Below are 20795 nucleotides of genomic sequence, written 5' to 3'. Positions count from 1 at the left end.
TTTAAAGAGGACAGCTATATTGAGAGCTGAGGGAAGGGAGGTGGAGAGATTAATTACTGCTACATACACCCCCCAACACACACACACACACAGAGTTTCTCTTCACACAGTCTCTCTCTCCCTCTCTCACTTACACACATGCATTCATCACAACACTATCATGTTGCATGAAATTGCATCATCCTACTGTGACCTCCTTTTTTGGTTAATTTTCGTCTTGCTTTAAAACTTTTCCCATGTTTATTTTGACTCATGTCGCAATACTGGGGTCCATATGATGTGAGATAATGGCGGAAAATCTCTGTAGCCGGTTAACCAAGTCCATGTGGTTCATTCGTGCTTTAGAAAGGGAAGTGAAACTGTGAATTTAGCGAAATGTGTCACAGTGGACTTTCGTCACATGAACACGGTGACTCTCACGCCTGTATCTAGACAGATGCTGACAAGGCACAAATTGGCTTGCACACAGTTATGATTGTGATTTTACCTACATGCACTGCTACAAACAAAGACAAGGCAGTGCCTGCTATCCTCTACTCAACATTTGACAATCTATTAGTATTATCACTGTCGTATGAAAATGTCTAATGTTTCTTATTTTAGTTTGTTTGTTTTTTTACACCATTTGAAAATAACGGCTGTCCTTTACACTGTGTGAGTATTCCATAATGAATGGGCCAATAGAAATGGTCCTAAAGCACTTGTAATAAAATCTCTTCCCATTGACAAACATTGTGGTTGAAGGGGAATTCCACAGGTTTTTCTAATCTTCTGCATAATTAAGTAGTTAAGATGTAAACAAAATCATTCAGAGTGGTTTGATGTGAAATGCTGCATTCTAGAGAAACTTACAGAGTCAGAATTGTTCACAGTGGTGGTGTTAGGAACCAGACGTCTGAAGAATGTAATGCCTCTAAAAGCTCCCTCACAATAAGTTATTACACCAAATGGTTGCAAACACACTACCTAACGTCCGAGACATTGTTTTATGATAGTTTTGAGAAGCTTTTGGCCAAAAACTATTTTAATCCATTCCTGGTGGAGAGGTACATGCAGGGCATTATAGGGCAAAATAGTTCCCAAAGAAAACTTTTTTTTATTTTCAGATTTACCACTATTTTACCTTTAGCAACGTCACATATTCTCTCTACATGAACTATTTCACATCAAACCACTGTGAACGTGTTCATACACTCTTAAAAAAGATGGTTCTTCAAGGTTTCTTTAGTAAAGGCAATAGCTCTATTTAGAACCATGAGTTCTATATAGAATCATTTCATGCTTAAATGGTTCTTTGCATGGTGAAATCGTTCTTCAGATTGATCGAGAATGTGTTATATATGGTTCTATGTCAAGCTTGTAACAATAGCAGAACGCTTCTTGGTGCTATATAGAACCATTTTCAAAAAGCTTCTGTATAGAATCATATACAACACATTCTCCATCAATCTGAAGAACTATTTCACCATGCAAAGAGCCATTTAAGCATAGAGATGGTTCTTTCTGTGTTCATAGTTCTATACAGAACCACTGTCTTTACTAAAGAATCCTAGAAGAACTGTCCTTTTTAAGAATGTATTGGAACACTCTGAATATACAGAACACTTGAAAAATGATTAGAATTCTTCATTAAGGTCACCATTTTAGAGGTACGTTGACAACAAGTGATAAATTCTGTGGACAATTCATGATAAATAGTCTAATAGCAACAATTTAAAATTACTTGGAGTAAAACTTCATTCCATTATTGAGAAGTTAAGATTGTCTTTTCCTTCTCCTATAAGTTACCATTTTTTAAAGATACAAGTTTTCTTGTGGTGGCACCAAAATGGCATGGCTCTGATGGCATACAATGGCATTTTATTATTATTCCCTTTATTTAACCTCATAAAAAATAAACCATAAAACCTATTGGAAAGTTATAAAACTCTGCAAAAAAGTCAGTGCAAACCTTAAAAAGTGAGAGGAATCCTGGAAAAAAGTGCTCTGAGAGATGAGCTCTCTCTCTTCTTTCATATTGCTTGCATGTTGACCTGAACCCCACATGTCCAGCACATGTTTCTATGCTCTGCTGAAATGACAGACTTGTTTCTGTGAAAGATCTGCAGCCTAGTCATTTCCCTCATGCTCTCCCTTCACTTGACTTTTCCACTGATTGTTTTATTGAAGGTAGAGTTACGTACAAAAACCGGCCCAGTAAACACAAAAACCTCAGCACGATCTAACAAGGTTTCCAGACCCCAGCAGCACTGTCAAAAATAAGCTTGCGACAGAATTTTCCAGCCAGTGGTTGACTAATGGTTGAAGTATTTATCAAATCCCAGTCTACAGAACAACATGAATGAATATCACACTTTAAAGCTGCTCTTCTGTTCTTCTATTCATAACTGAGGCGTCGTCTTGGCATATTGCGATTCTTCCATTGAAAAAGTGTCCTGACTAGACATGTTGCGACTTGTTGTGGTGACTACCACCCGTGACACCCTTGTGCCACTATTATACTCCCAGCCTGATGTATAGCCTTTGTCAACCACCGTTTGCAAAAGAACGGGTCAGCTTTGAAAGCAGCGTTAAGTGGAATACCCAAAATCAATACCTCCATTTTAACATTTAAAGCCATTCTAGTGTAATTGGCATTCTTGTTGTTCTCATTGATTTGTCACTCTTGACTGCAGCTGGCCAATAGGATGCAGGGTGGATCTCTCTTATCCTGCCAGTCTGTCACTGCGGCCTAACGTACGGCTGTATCATTGCAATAGCTGTATCAAATCGCAAACAGGTTGAAATGTGGAAAAGGATATTTGCTCACAGTGTTCTGGTTCAAACACAAAGCTCCAGTCCATTATAAGTGCTGCTCTGAATTCTATCTTATCGACTGTGTTTACTTAATCGTTCACTCTTTTTGCACTCTTGCGCCGTAACAAACTACAGCCCACAGCCATCATATGGCCTTGGCTTGCACTCTGGTACAGCACTGCATGTTTATGGGCCTGTAATATTGTCCCAAAGTCAGTGAATCATTGTACCTGTTGAGATATTGAAGAGTTGGCCTCGTTCGCAGCTGTCACGAGCTGAAAACCTCCAGGAAGTAATTCTGACATGAATATACAATACCTTAAAACTGTCCAGATCACAGTGGTGTTGAGGTTTAGCTCAAAAGCAGAGTGCAAAAGGGGAATTTATGACCGGCTTAAAACGCAGCACATGCAGTTATGTTTTAGTGGACGCACACAATCACGATTCCTGAGTGCATCTATGAGATCGGTGTGAATGTTTTAAAATGAATGCATGCATGCTGTTTATGTCCTGTTTTGAGAGCAGTACTGTACTGTACTGAATTTAACTAGCAAAACTATTGTGTCTTCTTTCTATAATGTGTCAATTCACTCTGAATTAAACTTGTCTATGTGGTTTCTGATACTGTATGTATGTATAAATTCTGTTATTTGTAAAAATGGGCAAAAGTATACATCAAATTCTGGCTTCATTGTTGCTGCTGCTACTATTTTAGCTAAGCGAGGTATGTCTGTCCATTTTTCTAGATGCTACAGAATAACCTGCATTGTCAGAAACACATTAGCGAGTCTGTTTGAGATTACAACTCAACACAGTTTGAGGCGAGTGTGTAATGATTTAGGCATGCAGTTTGCGCAATGCTAATTGTTGACTTCATTACTTGTTAGCTGCACTAACCTTGTGACTCCAGTGCGAAACTAAACAAGCTTTTTTTAGGACACCAAACACTTATTGGCTGGATGACCACATTTGGAATAACTGGGAAAGTCGTGCAAATCTGATTTTATTGTCTGGGCGATCCCTAAGTGGGCTCCCTGTTGAGACCTTCACTAGTGCTGCTCCTCCTGTCAGACCAGCAGAGGCTTTTGAGGAGCCCTTGGTACCTCCATCTGTCACAGCTGGTGGCTGTCTTTTTTGTCTGGGCCAGCAGTGGGGGTATCGAGGTCCTGAGATTTGTTTGTGGTGGGAGTTGACTGAATGGCCCTCCATAATGATCCTCCACTTCCTAAAGCACTCAACCATGACCATCCCCCTTCACCTCCCTGTCCTCTCCTCTGAAGCATGCTATTTACATATGTAAAGTCCAGCTCCTCTGTCCTGGCCCGTCATGCCCCTTTCGGGTCATTCTGAATGGAGACGCTCTCGTCGTTTGCGCACAATGCTACTGGTTTTTCACACGTACGTGTGTCTCTTGAGGAGAGGTGCGAATGCTAAGCGATAGCAATGTTCATGTGTTCACTGTTAGGTTTATAGCCTCAGGATGAAGGCGTAGATGTGGTTTCAACACAGAGTAGGAGAATAATATGATGTATATTAGCACAGTGGTGAGAAAACTTGACAGCAGAATGTTCTCAAATATAATGTCTGATAATGTAATGAGAGTCATTTTGGACCATTTCTATTGATTCATTCATCATGAGCTGTTCACAAAAGATAAAAAAGCAGCTGGTGTATTTAAATAATGCAAGTTCCAAGGTTTTCTTATGACAGCAGTGATATGTATGAAGGATGTTCCTACATTTGATAGCTTGCAGCTGCATTTTCCTGTAAATCCCATTTTTCATATTTTTCCTTGTAATTTGTGACTGTCATAAATTCTCAGAATCTCCCACTCGCTCTTGTAGCACTGGTTCTATGTACATACTGTGTACAGTGTACGATGAGGAACATCTAAACACTTCACCCAGATGTCACACTCCACGTTCAAGTTCATGACCCCCTCCTTCCTCTCATACGAGAAACAAAACCTGTGAAATATGAGTGGACTTGAGGAGAAGTGACGTAACTTCTAAATGAATCGCATAGAGAGAAGCCAGAAACTGAGAAGTTTGGTCAGATTACCTCAAATAAAGAGTGGGAAAGACGAACACAAAGTACCTTTAGTGTCACATCTCTGTTTACTCTTCTGCCACTGGTCTATAAACCGAGTGTAGGTTTAACGGCAGGAGGAAACGTCTTGATAATGTTACATTTTCCCAAGGATTTACTCCAGCCGCGGCACATGTTCAGTTTTATGACCCACAGTTCGGCTGTTTAAAGGTACAGAATTTAGTAGCATTCTGTGCTCAGTATAATGAGTTTATTATACACTGTGATTTGAGGCATGTGATTGGTGTGGAATAGCTCAGTGCCGCTGCCCAGATAAATGAATTAGATTCATTACAAATGATTTGTTAACAGGAGAACAGGGAGGTCAGCCAAGCCTTGTTAATTAGAAACAAGTGCCAGTCATGGCACACAAAAGCCCATCTGAAATATCCTCACAAACCTCCAGTGTAGGCGTGACCAATATGGCAGTTATCTACAGTTGTGTGCAAAAGTTTGGGCATCTCTGGTCAAATTACAAATTTTTTGTTGATTAAAGTGAAATTAAGTTAACACATCCACTACAGAGAACACACTTCTGCTCATTTTATACACAATTACTGTTTATTTGCTGAATTTGAAATATTGGGAAAAAATTATAATAAATAAAATATGTTCTGTGCAAAAGTAATGACACATTTTATGTTTTTTGCTTTATTTTTTCTCAATATGTTACGCTCAAACCCAGCAAATAAACTGAAATAGTTACCAACAAATGTCATATTTAAGTTTGTTCCAGGTAAAGGTGTTATTTTCACTTAGAAAATCAATGTAAAATATGTCAAATTGACCAGGAGTGTTCAAACTTTTGTATATGACAGTAGCATCACAACTCTTTTCACTACAAATGTTACATGATATTTTGTATTTCTTAGGTTTGATCAGTTGCACTGGTAGTGCCACATTTACAAAAATACTATCAAAAGTATTTATATAAGTACAGGATTTTCTCTTTATTATTCAACACTTATTCAACACATATGCAGTGCTACATCTTAATACATGGAACCGATTATACTCTGGACAATTATTCTGGTATTACCATAAGGACTCAAACTCACAATTTCCAAACATTATGGGAGACCTTAGACAGCTAAACACTCGGGAGCCTCAAGCTCTTTTTAAGGAAACATCATTTTTCAGCATTATGGAATTACTGATTGTACTCACCATAATATGCAACATACACAACTATATTGTAACATTATAGTAATGATATCATCACCTGTAGTCCAGTGCAAAGCATTTTTTATTAATGCATGCTGCACAAATTTAGCAAATTTTCCATGTTGTGTGTAGTAGAAAGAATAAACATTCCCAAGACCAGTGCAAAAATGATTACACCTTCAGCCTTGAAAAATAATTACCTTTGGTTTTAATGGGCGACTACTGTGAAAGGTTAGATTGATACAGTATAAGCATTCAGATCTGTCAACTCTAAAGCACATTTGCTTGTGCAGACTTATTCCAAAAGAGTGTTTGACTTTCTATATCACCCATGCTAAAGTCTTAGACTTCATGGCATGTTTTCATGGGCTGACTGGATTAAAACGCTTAACGTCTATTGTCTCCTTCTCTGAGAAGTCTGCTTAAATACCAGCTAATCCATTCTGAGCTTTGTGCTAAGCCAACACTTCCTCATCACTTTGCCCAGCATGGGAAAAAAAGGGATAAATGAGTGCCATCTCCTTCTCACCCAGCTCCTCTCTCTCTGTCTCTCTCTCTCTTTCTCTCTCTCTCTCTCTCTCGCTCTCTGATGCCTGTGGTAGGGCTGTTGCTTGTGCTGCTGCTGTATTACAGTAAGAAGAGGCCTTTTCTCTCTTCCTCTTTCTTCTCTGAGAGCGAATATGTAATTACCTGGGCTTGAGTTTCAGCCTGTGCCTGTTCCGTCAGGTCTGCGCCCACGACAATCAACACATAAACAGCCATAAACACAGGGCTGGAGCTCAGCTGGAGGAGCACAGCTGCTGCTGTTTACCCTGAGCGGCCCAGAAAAACATCCTGTACCATACAGTCTGTGCGCCGGGCTGCTCCCCTCCAATAATAAACAGCAGTACAGCGCTGTAGCGCAGACCCAGGCCCAAGCGCGCTGGGTGGCTCATCAGCTACTCCACTGAAACCTCGCAATCTCTGAACACAAGCTGGATGAACTCTTAAAGCAATGGTTCAGCCAAAAATCAACTTTACACTATTTCCCTCTTTCGCCACATGTGGTTGATCAGCTATGATGTGTTTGGTGTTTGAAGTTTGCTTCTTTAGTTTTTGCTGGAGCTGTGAGGGTAATTGGTTTTAACAGTGGTGATCAGGTAATGTTGTTTGTAAGGGATTCATCTAGCTGATTTTTGTGTAGGAAAAATGATCTGGCTAATTTTTCCCAAATTATCTCAGATAGCCCAGACGTTCACTTCAGCATTAAGATTAAAATTAAAAATGTCCAAACAAACAAACACCAAAAACAAACTTAATATCAGATAGTTAATACCAGATAAAATAGCATTAGGCTACACTGTAAAAATGGTAAAAAGTCAGTAGCAGGGGTTCCAGACATAATCTGTTAATTAAAGTATGTTTTCTCAGTGATGGAAAAGACTGTAAAATTACAGTTATTTAATTTCTTAGAAATACTGCATTTTACTGTAACAACAGTTCAACAGTTTCACTAGTTTGATTACTTATACTGACTATTTTACTATATTAATAACAAAAACAAAAAACTGTCATCATTTGTTTTAGTGAATTTAAATTCTATTTCTGTAAATTAACAACAGTAGTGTTAAAATATAGTATATTTACTGTTTATTTACATACATTTAACCTTTTAAGAAACAGGTATTTACCTTTAAATGTTGCAGTACAGACAATGAAGAAGCTCTTTTTTTCACAGCGTTGTAAATTGGACTCATTCAAGTTAACAAACAGGATAGAATTCGCACTGCCCTGTAACAGATACCTTCAGATATTTAATTTTGTTCTCTTTCCTGTTAGCCCATTTACCAAAAATGTTGTAGTGGTCCTGTGCTGAACTTCAGTATAAAAGAACTGCGTCAAGAGCTCTGTTTTAGTAGTCATGTTTGTCTCCCAGTCACTAGAAAAAGCCAGAGGTGCCAATGTCTGTTTCCAGGATTTGTTATTACATTACCATAAATTCAATTCAAACAGGACTGAGATTACTAAAGGAGCTCAGAGTTATAGAAGGTAATTCCCTTGGGAATTATTGCTTAGCAGACTTGTAAAAACTATAGACATTCATGCGTGTTAGATTCATACTAGATTTAAATCCCGAATCACTTCAGTAATCACTCAAATTACAGCACCTCCCCAGGTAAAACTAATCCAGCTCAAGTAAGGCTTTAGATTATGGTTACTGACACTGTATAACAGACTTGCATTTATAAGAATAAACAAAAGTACATACAAAATTTCATTCGACTGCTAATACTGTTTTTAGCTATGCAGCATCCATTTTTTTAAGAACAGTATGCCATGCAAGCAGACTTTGGAGATCAACTATGTCCTGGCTAATCAAACACGTTTAGTGTAAGAGGAAATTGTCTAAACCTGATTTTTGGCTGAACCGTCGCTTTAAGGAAAACACTACTTTTAATGGCCAGCTGTTGGGCTGTGCATGAAAGGTGTACTTACTTCAGCACAGCCAATTATTGCTATTCTTATTATGATCATTTCTTGTCAGTGGCATGCTTTAAAGTGCTCTAAAAGGAAACACCACTAAATGTCTCGGTGATGTTTTCCCTCTGCACCAGGCTTTTCTTTCGCTTACAGTGAGTGAATCATACAATAAGTGAGTGCAGCTTTGGCCATTAAATTGAAAAAGCACCTGAATGGAAGTACACTCTCAATGGAATACCTTGGCAGCAGAACCATGACGGTTAACAAAAGTGTGATACCAGCATTGTGTATTCCTGTGACGACAGTGGATGTTTACGTCTGCTGAACCTGTTGAGAGCATGGGACGTTAATAGTTTTGTTGTGTCTGAGGTTGGAGAGTCAAAATGAAGCTGTCAATCACAGTGAGGTGTGCCACTGCTGTTTTCAATGTCTGTGTGTGTGTGTGTGTGTGTGTGTGTGTGCGTGCTGTATGAGTGATGACACGGGCAACTCTTCAAGAGTAGTTGGAACGTTTGTGCGTGAGTGTCTTCTCTCCCTAGGCTTGTTTTGCTTGGGGAGTCATTGAACTGCTCTGGCATTTCCAGCACAGACAAAAGTATTTGCCCCTGTGCTGTTCCTTGAGGCCTGAGCGGAGTCAGCTGGAATGTGGCTATATTAATGAACCTGTTTGTCTCTATCGCAGCAGTGGCATTCCACAGCCCGCCGGTGAAGATTAAGAAAGAGCCTCAGAGCCCGGGCTCAGACCCCAGCCAGTCATGCAGCCACAAGCAGAGCTTCAGCTACCCCAGTGGAGAGCAGTGCCTTTATGCCAGGTCAGCACACACAATCAGCAACTGTGCTCAGCCATCAGGCGTTCAGTGCTTGAACTGGGCTTACAGTCACACTTTTCTCAAATAAAACTCACGTCAAAGGGATTAGGTTTAGGGCCAGACCAGTGTATCGTTTGGCCAATAAAAATGTTGCATGGATTTATTGGCTTTGACCAGTTAAACACAGATAATGTCTCTCAAATGTTATATGGACCACTCTACTGAAATAGTTCAAACTGTAGTCCCACATAATTAAAAAAAAGATCAGACCATTTACATTTACAAGGGTTATGTTATGATCTATTAATGTAGATAATAAGCAGTAAAAAGCCAAATATGTACAAAATCATCATTTATAGAGAACTGGGAGGTGGCTGTCCCAAACCCTAACCCCAGAATTGTGACTTGTGAAAATAATAATTAAAACATTTTTTTATGATCTTTTTTATTTCTTTTAAAGAGAGGCTGGAAGATTTAGATTTATCAGGAGTTAATTTTTAAATAATAAAAAAAAAAATTCAAAAAATGTAGTCTCAGTTTTTCATGTCACCACAAAAAGTTTTAGTCAATGGGCAAAGCCTTATTTTAGTCACATTCCTGTATTTTAGAGCAGGAAGTGAGACTGCGTCCCTGTCCCTCATTGTGAGCAGTTAGATCACATTGTTTTGAGATAAATGTGTCCCAAAGTCTGAAAATCTGTGTGTAACTTTAAGAGTTGTCACTACTGAATTTTCTTTGTGTTTTAATGAAAAATATTATGATTTTTTTGTGTGCACAACTGTTCAAAGCTGTGTTTGGTAGTCAATGACTTGGCTAGCATTTTTGAGTTCTGCTCAAAAATAGCTAGAATTGTCACCAGTGATATATGTTGATAGTGACAAAATGAAACTTTCATTTATTTTAATAACATAAACATGATTAAGGTTTAGAGTCACTCAAAGCAAAAGTATTTTATTCTTAATTCCAAGTCAGTTGGACATAAAATATGTTTTCCCCTCTGACTTTGAACAAAATTGGTAGAATTTGGTAGAATCTTTAGTACTTAAGATTTGTTTTTTTGTTTTTTTGTTTTTTTGAGTTTTAGAAATTTGACTTTTTAAGGACCATTCTTAAACCTGGTTTTCCATCAGTGTTCAGTCAGCTTATTTACATTCAGAACCACAACTCTCAGCTTCTAGAATACCTACATTCATCTATTTTTACATGCTCATTCCTAAACATATTCTGAAAAATATTACAGAAGGATTTCTTAATATACTGCTTATAGCTGGATTTGTGCTAGATTTTGTGTTATACAAAGACCTGAAAAACATGTTATAAAAACAGTGCATAATGTTTGTCTTGATTAAAGAGTAAAATAATGAGATTCCAATAATCTGTACTGTAAAATCCTCTGGAGTTTGTCTTTACAAAGAAATAAACATTTTAATTCTAAATATAAACTAAAGACTAGTTTTAATAAACATTTTATGCAAATGTATTCACAATTAATTAGATAATGTCTCATTTAAGTTACTAAATGAATTTTTGTTTGCAAAATGTACAATACTAAAAAACAAAAATACTTGAATAGTTGAACTTGAACTTTCAAAGGTTTATTGTGATACGGTTGTATGCAAAAGTCTGAACACCCCTAGTCAAATGACGTTTTTATTGATTTTTTTCAATAAAATATGTCAATACATCCTCTACAGAGAACGCACTACTGCACAGTTAATGTGCCAGTACTGTTCATTTGCTGAATTTAACATAAAAAATAAAACACAAAATGTGGCCTGTGTCAAAATTATGGCACATTTTACATTTTATAGTTTATTTTTTTCCAGATAAATAGAAATTGTAGACTCGAATTAGCAGAGAAATGTCATATTTAAGTGTGTTTTCCACAGAAGTGTTTATTTTCACTTAGAAAATTTGCATGTCCTTTGACTGAGGATGTTCAAACTTTTGCATATGACTGTACAGTATATTCTGCTTAAAAATTACCCTGTTTATATGTATATGTTTATGTGTGTCCTCCAGTGCCTATGAACAGAAGAGAGCAGCAGCAGCAGCAACAGCAGCAACAGCAGCAGCAGCGACAGCAGCAGCAGCAGCAGCAGCAGGCCCTAAGAGTTCCTGCCCTGGGACCCCCATGTCTCCCATGCAGCATTACTCCCCCAAACCACCGGTGGGCACTCGGCCTGAAACGGCGTACATGAACCCTCCCTCTGCCAGCCAATCGCACCCCAGCCATGCCCACAGTTACCCCATGAACCACAGGTAACTCACTAACACTCCATTCTAAATGTTGAGCACCACAACAGCATACAAATATTTGAACACTGCTGGTCAAATCACATGATTTGTCCATTTTTCTATGTTAAAAAAAACACCTTTACATGGAAAAAAAAATAAATATGGAGTTTTCCATTTATGTTGAGTTTAACATATTGGAAAAAAATAAAACATAAAATGTGCCATAACTTTTGAACAGGTCATATTTTATGGTTTTTTTTTCCCACTATGTAAAATTCAGCAAATAAGCAGTAATTCTGTGTAGATCTTCATTTAATCAGGGGCGCCCAAACCTTTGCATCTGACTGCATATTCACATTACATGCCTTATTGCTCAATTCAGACTTTTTTCTCAGATCTGGACTCGCATGCACACATTTTCGAAATCAGTAACGTCATTTGCGTGACTCACATGTCCTCATATGTCACTGACTGATGATGACAGGGATGTGCACATGCAAGTGAGAAGAAAACAAAGTGAAAAATGAATTGTGGTCTGCCTGTTCACATTACGGTTGCACTGCCATGTACTAGTGGATATTTATTTGGTCAAGGACATACTATTTTGGCACAGTCATTATTTGAATGCAGCCCCTGAGTCACTTTTTCTAGTTAGCATCACCCCTTTGTGCCTCAGAGGGTCTGAGAGAGAGCCAAAGAACACCACTGAAACACTGAACAATAGTGATTTCTCATTTTTCATTTCTTTTCAATTCTAGCTCCAGGTTCCCCTCGGGTTCGGCAGAGATGGGTCCCCCCTTTGGACCTCCAGGTCAGACCCTGCAGCGCATGCACCCTGCCCCAGCTGGAGGAGGGGGCAGCGCTGGGGGAGGCGGCAGTTACCATCGGCAGCACTCAGACCCCTGCATGCCCTACCTGCAGCAGAGCTTCAAGCAGGAGTTTCTGGACCCCCTGTATGAGCGGGCGGCCCACATGGCTGGACCCCACCCTCAGAGGTTCCCCCCAGCCCACATGATGGTCAAACAGGAGCCCACTGACTACACCTATGAGCCTGGTGAGTGGTATTTAGAGTAATGGAATGATATAAAATGAATTTTGTTACAGGTGCACATATAAAACAACTGTAATGTGATAGTAAATTCAATGCAGTTTCATTCAAATCATTTGCAGGAAGCTGTAAAGAATGATGAACAGAGCTGTAGATGATTCCATAATAGAGCATTAAGATTTATAATAAAATATCCAGAGCAGTATTTGAAAAGTGGTGATTAAATCTTGAAGCAAATTATGTGAAAATATATATCTATAACTATATTAAATACTGAATAAAGCATCCAAAAATACCTTTTAAGTTTATAGTTTATCAATCTACACCAGGTATGTGCCTATTGGATGAAATAATTGACAATAACGAGATAAAAGATTTTAGACTCTGTAAGTTAGTATCTTACACAGGCCTTTACTGGAAGAAAAGTGCCAGGATCGGGAACGGCTAACAGAGTATTACTCATACAGTAATCTGACCGCTCTGAGGTCCATTAAAATGATCTTGCCTCTCTTCTCTGTTTCTCCAAGATCAAAAGCCGAGTGTGAGAGCACTAGTGTAAACAGACAATTGAAGGCCACAACAGTGTCCGAAAGGAGTTTTTTCATTTTTAGTTTTCTCTTCCTCTCTGTCTCTCTCTATTTCTCTCTCTCACTTTGTGGAGTTGTTGTTTCTCCCTTCTACACTTCTGACACTTTGTAAAGTTCTCAACTGTATTTCTGTTTCTTCCTCTCATCCTCTCTCTCTCTCTCTCTCTCTCTCTCTCTCTCTCTCTCTCTGTCTCTCTCTCTCTCTCTCTCTCTCTCTCTCTCTCTCTCCCTCTCTCTCTGTCTCTCTCTCTCTCTCTCTCTCTCTCTCCCTCGTCCACCCCTCCCCTCCCCTCTGTTTGAAAGGCAGGGAGGCAGAGGAATTTCATTGAGAAAATGGAGGGCACTGGAAAGACTAGAATCCCCAGCGGAGTGCTGGCGGGTGTTGGGTTGCAGCAGCGGCTTCCTTTTTCTGCAAGGCAGATGAACTCATAATGGAAAAATGAGCGTAGCGGTGGTAACCTGAGAGGAGGAGGGGAGTGGTGGTGGGGGGGCTGAGTTTCTGAGTTTGAGGGGAGGTGGAAAGGGGGGCAGGGCAGGGCGGGGCAGGGTAGCTGGGCTATATGCACTCAGCTTGAGCGTTCAGAGTACAGCTGGGGCTCTTACTTTGCTGTGGACTGACTGACAGGAGATGGAAACATGAGCCGGAGTGAATCAGGCTCATCTGCACGCTGTGGAAGATTTCAAACAGCAGTGGTTTAGCTCCTTTGGTTCTTCAGCACAGCCCTGCTTTCACATAGATGAGGCCACTGAGCCACTGTCAGTCATGAAACCTAGCATAACTCAACAGAGGAAAAGAAGGGGAAGTCTGACGTTTCTGCTTTGGTGTCTCTGTGTTTCTTGTGGGTTTTTTTCTGGTATTACTAGCTTTGATGAGTCGTGATTGCGGTGATAAAGTGCGGTACGTGCTGAAATAAAGGATGTTTTCTGTTTAGATACAGTGCACTATCTGAGGTGGAGCTCCATTTGGTGTGACTGTTTATCAGTAGATGTTTAACCCCTGCCCTGGCCAGCTGTTGCCCCTGCTCTGTGCTACAATGAGTGCAAGAATGTTCAAGAATATCTGAAAAGGTCCCTGCATAACGCAAGTGGCATTTCTGGTGCATTTTGTTTTTTTTTTGACCAAAATAGTGTAACCAGAGTTTGAAAAGGTATTAATGGTTGATTACTGATACACTGTTCTAAATGTATTCAGTAACAAATCCCAAGACTGTACATAAAAAGTAACATATTTAGAAAACATTTAGAATACCTCTTGATGGGGCACATGGGAAAACACTCACATTTAAAGGGAAATTCCACAGAGTTTTCAAAATTTCTGCGTAACTGAATTTAAGTCATTCCGAATGATTTGATTTGAAATGTTCTGCTGTAGAGAAACTTACTGAGTTCATACTGCTGGTGATATGCCTGAAGCATTTAAAGCTACCTTACTGAAAGCTGTTACGTGAAGTGTTTATGAAAGTGCTGCTTGATGCCTGACACATTGTTTTGCAATAAGATTTTGGCATAAAATAATTTTTTAAAAATGTAATACCTCTAGACCACTCTCAATTACTTTGTTTACATCTCAACCACTGAATTATGCAGAATTTTGGAAAACCCTTTTAATTGTTCCTTTTTTCTCTTATCTCTTCCTTCAGTTTTTATCACTGGAGAACATGTCCACAACTGAGAAGACTATTTAGATTGATTGTCCTTCAAAAGTGCTGGCTCATTACATTGACTTATCAGTCTACTCAGGCTTTAGCAGAGCTCAGTAACACTGAAATTAATAACTGATCATCACATTGATTTATCAGCCTACTCAGGCTTTAGCAGAGCTCAGTTACACTGAGATTAATAACTGATCATCACATTGATTTCTTTGTTCTCTGTAGAGGATATGTTAACTTATTTTCACTTAGAAAGTCAACAAAACATGTAACTTGACCAAGTACACATTTACAAACAACTGTATCATGAATGTGTCTTCAAGTATCGTGATGTTATGTTTTTCATGATTGTTATATTTTTGTTATATAAGTGTCAAAACAACAGGATTTCTTCCTTTAGCCTGGGACAAATAAGGAAGCCGTTCTTAATGCGTTAAGTGCTCTGTCTGCTTAAGATAGCATCCATTCAAATTGAAAGTGCAACAGATTTCATGCACAATGTCACAGGCCTGACCCTCTGTTGTGGTCACATTCAGATGTCACAGTGAGCTGTAGCATTGCACCCGACTGCGTGAGAGACGTGGCTCACTGCCTCCAAACTGAAAACTCTCCTTTCCCCTGTGGCATCTTATCTTAGTCTGTGCCACTGCATTCCCCAGGCATGAGTCACTGCACAGAGGCAAGAATGAGTCCTCCATCTTACAACCTCACCAGTAATTATTTGCTCAGATAGAAAGAGAGAAGTGAGAGTTGGATTGTTTGGTGATTTCATAGGTTGGTTTAAAGCTTGGAACCAAACCACTCATCATCATAATGTGTCATTGTGTTGGTCATGGCTCAAAATATCACTGTATAACAAAAGCAGCTTTTGTCCACATAAAATGTGGCCTGTGCAAAAAGTTATGGCACATTTTATATTGTAAGTTGTGCAGTAAAATTAGCAGGAAAATGTCATTTTTAAGTTGAGGTTTTGCATATGATTGTAGAAGTTCTTTGTAGAAATGCTGTAGAGGAACTTTTGGTTCCCTATAGAACCTTCCATTTTTGTAAAATGAGATGTGAATGTGAACAACTATTTTAAAGTTTAAAGAACTTCCATGTAATGATTCTTTAAACTTTAAACTAAAAACACACGTTCAAACCAAGAACTTTTATTTATAGAAGTGACATTAACAGCACAAGGCCTAAGGTTATTATTTACGGGCATGTTCTTATGTTTTTCCTATTTAGATGTGCCTGGTTGCACCTCCATGTACCACCACAATGAGAGCTACCCAAATCCCCAGCACAACAACGAAGGTAACAGTGCTACCATATTTTAATTTCTTCTTTTTTCCACACTGTTTGAAAATGCCAGATGCCTTGTCCATTGTGGAAACATTTTATCACAAATAATCCAACAGAAATTACTCAGAATTACTCAAAATGAAGGCTTGTTTCATTAATCCACATTAAAGTTAAAAATTTTGAAGACATGCTAGACTACGAATGCGACATTTTGATCCTACATGAACAACAGTGTGCACTGTAAGCTCAGATAAAATGATGAGTTTGGGAGGTGTACATCTCACACCCATCAGTCATGGCCCACTCGGATTGGCCAGTGCTGTGCGGTCATTGGCTAACCAAGCCAGCAGGCCTGTGTTTCCACTGGCACCAGGTATCGTCTCTCTGCTGCCTGAAGAATTCCAGGGTAAATATTACTACTGGAAAAGGCCAGTATTTTTCCTGGAGTGAAGAAAAATAACCCACCTCTTCGCTCACTCTGTTTGTCGCACCATTTTGGGTCATTTTAGTTGCAGGCTGGACGCAACACCGTAATGAGGGATTAATTACAGAAACTTCGAGTCACATCCTTTACTGAGAGTCTAGTGTCCTACATGCTAATGATAATTGTTGTAATTGCTCCATGTTTTCTCATTTCCCAAAAAATCACCAGTAGTAGAAGAGAGGTTATGAAATTGTACAATTACGCAATTATCTTGCAGACAGTAATGGTATGTTTCTAAAAATGACTATCATTAATACATCACCATGCTGTTTGGTTTGTCTTTCTGCCTGAACCGATACAAAAACATTACTTAAGACTAGTCAGAGAACTAATACTGACCTTGTTCTGTTTCTAGGCTACGTGTTTGAAAACGATTCCCGTGTTGTTCCAGAGAAATTCGAAGGTGAGTATTCATTCAAAAGTTCTGCCAACTGGGTCACTGAGATCTGTGTTATCATGAATGACAGCATAAGCTATGCAGCAAAACTCTATGGGAAGGGAAACTTAACCTCTTCCAGCTCATAGTTTGAGATCAAATCTGTGTCACAGACAAGCACAGTATGACATGCACCATATTACAAAATCCTGTCTCAGTAACATCATCCAGTGTCAAAAAGCATCCGATCCTGTGCTAAACAATGAGCAGTTTGGATGTTTTTACGTAAGCTGTGTCGGATTGAGGCTATGGTTTCTCATGCATGACGACGGTCCAGGCTCTTGTGACGTTGTGAAGGAAGCAGAGCTGCTAGTTCCCATGGCTCGGGTGATTGATGGGTTAGCTGGAATAGCTGCAGATCATATCAACTGGCTGAACTGGTGGAAGCACTCTTTTGAGGTGTCAGTTATCCTGCAAAGTTCCCACGGTCTCAACTGGTAAAGCACAGTGTTAATACCAAGCTGATGCAAAAACGTCATGGGAAAAGTCGAAGACATAGACATCAGACATAGAACTAAGCTGGTGGCTAAATGATGATTGCAAGTGTAGAGATTTTGAGGCTTACAAAGTGTGCCCACCTCAACCACCAACTGGAAGATTTGGAGGAAGCTGTACTGATTTTTTTCTTTTTTAATATTTGTAAGAGTCAAGGCAACATGTTTGTATTTTAAGTGAGAGAGCATATCATTTGGACACTGTTGACCTCTAAAGTCATGTTGTAGTTAGTGTCATGCCTATATAAGGAATGCCTTTTTTCACCTATGGGAAAAATGAATGGCATTCTTGAAAATGTTTTGTGTCCTGAGGTAAACAAAAATGTTTCAAAGCATAAAATTCTATGTGCAGTTTTCTGTCTAATATCACTTTCATTTTAAAATTATTAACTCTGAATTAGCAGTAGTTGAAATATGGGTATTGCTACATGCAAGCTAACAGCAAGCTAACACTGTTGCACATTGAACTGACAGTATAAGAATAGCAACCTCACCAAAATACCCCATCCAAACCAGCGAACTTTGTCGAAGATGGAGGTTAGGTTGCTTTGCCAGTAGTAGCCTACACATTGAGTTGCTAGTGTTGTTATAGCATAGAATTAAAGTTATTAGGCTTACTTTCATGCTATGTCATTATAGTGATCAGGAGTGTTAGCTTGCTGGCAGTATTAATGTAGCAGGAATCTGTTGTATGGCCTTGAAATTCACAAGGCACTCATAGGGAAAAGTGTGGACAGGACAAAATGCATTGGCTTGTTCGACAGGACGCAATAGTGGCCAATTAACGGCATTCATTTTCCTTAAAGAAAGACTGCTTAGACCCACAGTTCCTTATATGGGCATGCTGCTGACTACAGGGCTTCAGAGTTCTATTGCCCCCAACATTACACCTTACCAAGGAGCTAATCAGGCACCTCTCTCTCTTCTTCTGCTTAGGCGAGGTGAAGCAGGAGGGGGGTAATGTGTTCCGTGAGGGCGCCCCTTATCAGCGGCGTGGCTCACTGCAGCTCTGGCAGTTTCTGGTGGCTCTCCTGGATGACCCTGGCAATGCACACTTCATTGCGTGGACTGGCCGTGGCATGGAGTTCAAACTCATCGAGCCGGAAGAGGTGAGGGTCTAAAAGAGGCCTTTTAATTTGATGCCAATGCTTCAAATATGAAAAAAAAAATTTGGAAGTCCCTCAACCAGAACAGTTGAATATTTTATAAGGGCTCACTGTATTATAAGGTCTTTGATATGATGCAAATACTTCAAGTTTAACAGTTGCAAAAATGTTCGCGAGTAGCTTTAGTTGAGCTCGGTAATCTGAAAAAAAGCCAATTTATTTAGCACAAGAACATATCAGTTGAAGAGAGCTTTCTGTGATCAGCACCCTGCTCCTCATTTCCCACCCACCCACGCAAAGCCAGCCTCCATTAGCAGCTATGCATTATTTACCCCACTTAACAGCAGAGTGAAACAAAATGGAGTACGGCTCCATTACCAAATATTACAACTCTCCGCTCCAAGTCAAAGCAAGCTGCTGTGGTCGAGGAATGAATGTTAACCTCCCATTGTCTGTGGTCAGTAGACGGATAAATAGCATGAGTCAGCAGCCCGTCATGCAGAGATGCCTCCATCAAGCCTGCTCTACAGTACTGCATTAATCATTCATTACTGCTAGAGTTTTACTATTGCAATTAGACCTGAGAGCTCTCTGACAGATCAAACAAAACCAGCACCTCTGGGACAGCTGTAGACGGCCCTGTACGTCTGCCTGAAGTGTAGTCGTCGTTGACAGACTGGCAAAACTTCAGAGTGAAATTTTAATAAGTGCTTCTATGACTGTATTGCAACTTCTGCATTACTGATGGAGCAGATTTTCGTACTCTGGACACGACACCCAGATCTTTATTACCTTGTGTCTCACAGATAAACAGTGTGGTATTTCTGGTTAGGTTAAAAAGGCATTTTGGCTTCATAAAGTGGAACTGTGTTAGCATTGTGGGATCCTCTTTTCATCAGACTGTCATTTAAAAGTACTTTGGCACAGTGGCGCCCTCTAATGATGGGCTAATATTACAGCGTATATGAGTGCAGATTGTATACTTTCAGCAGATAAAAATGTTCAGACATTCCAGGATATACTAATGATGTACAATACCATTTTCAGTAGGTGATTTCAAATATTCACCATTAATAGAAGTTTAAGAGTGAAAAAAGTTAACATTTATTTTTATTGTGTGCATAGCAGTGGCCTGGAACTGAACATGCACATAAAGGGCATAATAGCAGCCCTTTCCTTTCTTCTCATCTGTCCCTGATTCTCTTCTTTTAGGTGGCTAGGCTGTGGGGGATGCAGAAGAACCGTCCAGCCATGAATTACGACAAACTGAGCCGCTCCCTGCGCTACTACTACGAGAAGGGAATTATGCAAAAGGTACCAGCAGGCCCCACATAACTGAAACATAGCCTACTGCAGTTTTATAAAGTGACCTAAAAGGAGTGCTTACACTCACACTCAGATATCATCATCTTAAAATGTGTTCTCCATTTTTAACAAAAAGGATGGGTAAATGAAAAAGCCTGTTATCTTTTTGTTAAAGAGGAATTCCAACAAACTGTGTAATTTATTGGTTTGTCATTCAGAGTGGTTTGATTTGAAAAGCAACATTCTAGAGAAACTAGGTGTGTCAGAATTGCTCACAGTGATGATGATAGGAACCAGACAGCTGAAGAGTTTAATGCCTCTAAAAGCTCCCTCACATAAAGTATGTAAATAGGTTTTCTGATGCCTGAGAAATTCTTATATGGTAGTACTGAAATGAGGAATCAGCTTAAAGCATATTTCTATGTTAAATAATGCAAAATAGTATCCAACAAAACTTTTTTCTTTAGTTACCATTGCACATAAAAAATTTAATACATGTAGGTTCTCTGGTCATTGTGGATAGTAAATAAAATGGCTATGTTTGTGTTGTATACATTGTGACGCCTGGTTCCTATCACCACCGCTGTAAAGAAATCTGACTCATTTCTTTACAGTGAACCATTTATGACTTTGCATCTATTTCAATGTCTGAATTATGCAGCAATCACTGGAACTCCCTTTAAATATGGGCAATACATCCTGAAGATTGTGATCCATGCTGATTTTCTTTTTGATTACTGGTAATTCTGGACCATCTCTACTGGTCCATTCGTCATATAATTTCGATTTCGGTCTCGATGTAAAGGGCAGCTCAACGTATAAAAATATAAACAGAATTTTT

General features: G+C 39.3%; 1 protein-coding gene across 4 annotated transcripts in view; it reads left to right on the top strand.

The window, feature by feature from the left end:
* The window catches only part of etv4 (ETS variant transcription factor 4), a 42205-nt gene that overhangs the window by 20286 nt on the left and 1124 nt on the right, over positions 1-20795 (top strand). For 3 of the 4 annotated variants that reach the window (XM_036572809.1, XM_036572808.1, XM_036572807.1), the window contains 7 exons: positions 9191-9320; positions 11340-11579; positions 12314-12609; positions 16073-16141; positions 16969-17016; positions 18480-18652; positions 19862-19963. In XM_036572809.1, coding sequence (XP_036428702.1) covers positions 9191-9320; positions 11340-11579; positions 12314-12609; positions 16073-16141; positions 16969-17016; positions 18480-18652; positions 19862-19963 — 1058 coding nt within the window. The remainder of the gene's footprint in view (positions 1-9190; positions 9321-11339; positions 11580-12313; positions 12610-16072; positions 16142-16968; positions 17017-18479; positions 18653-19861; positions 19964-20795) is intronic. The other variant, XM_036572810.1, reaches the window with a different exon arrangement.

The sequence above is a fragment of the Colossoma macropomum genome, unplaced genomic scaffold (assembly GCF_904425465.1).
Source record: "Colossoma macropomum unplaced genomic scaffold, Colossoma_macropomum, whole genome shotgun sequence".
NCBI lineage: Eukaryota > Metazoa > Chordata > Actinopteri > Characiformes > Serrasalmidae > Colossoma > Colossoma macropomum.
The sequence above is the reverse complement of the archived record's forward strand: the minus strand, read 5'-3'. Positions and strand labels throughout refer to the sequence as shown.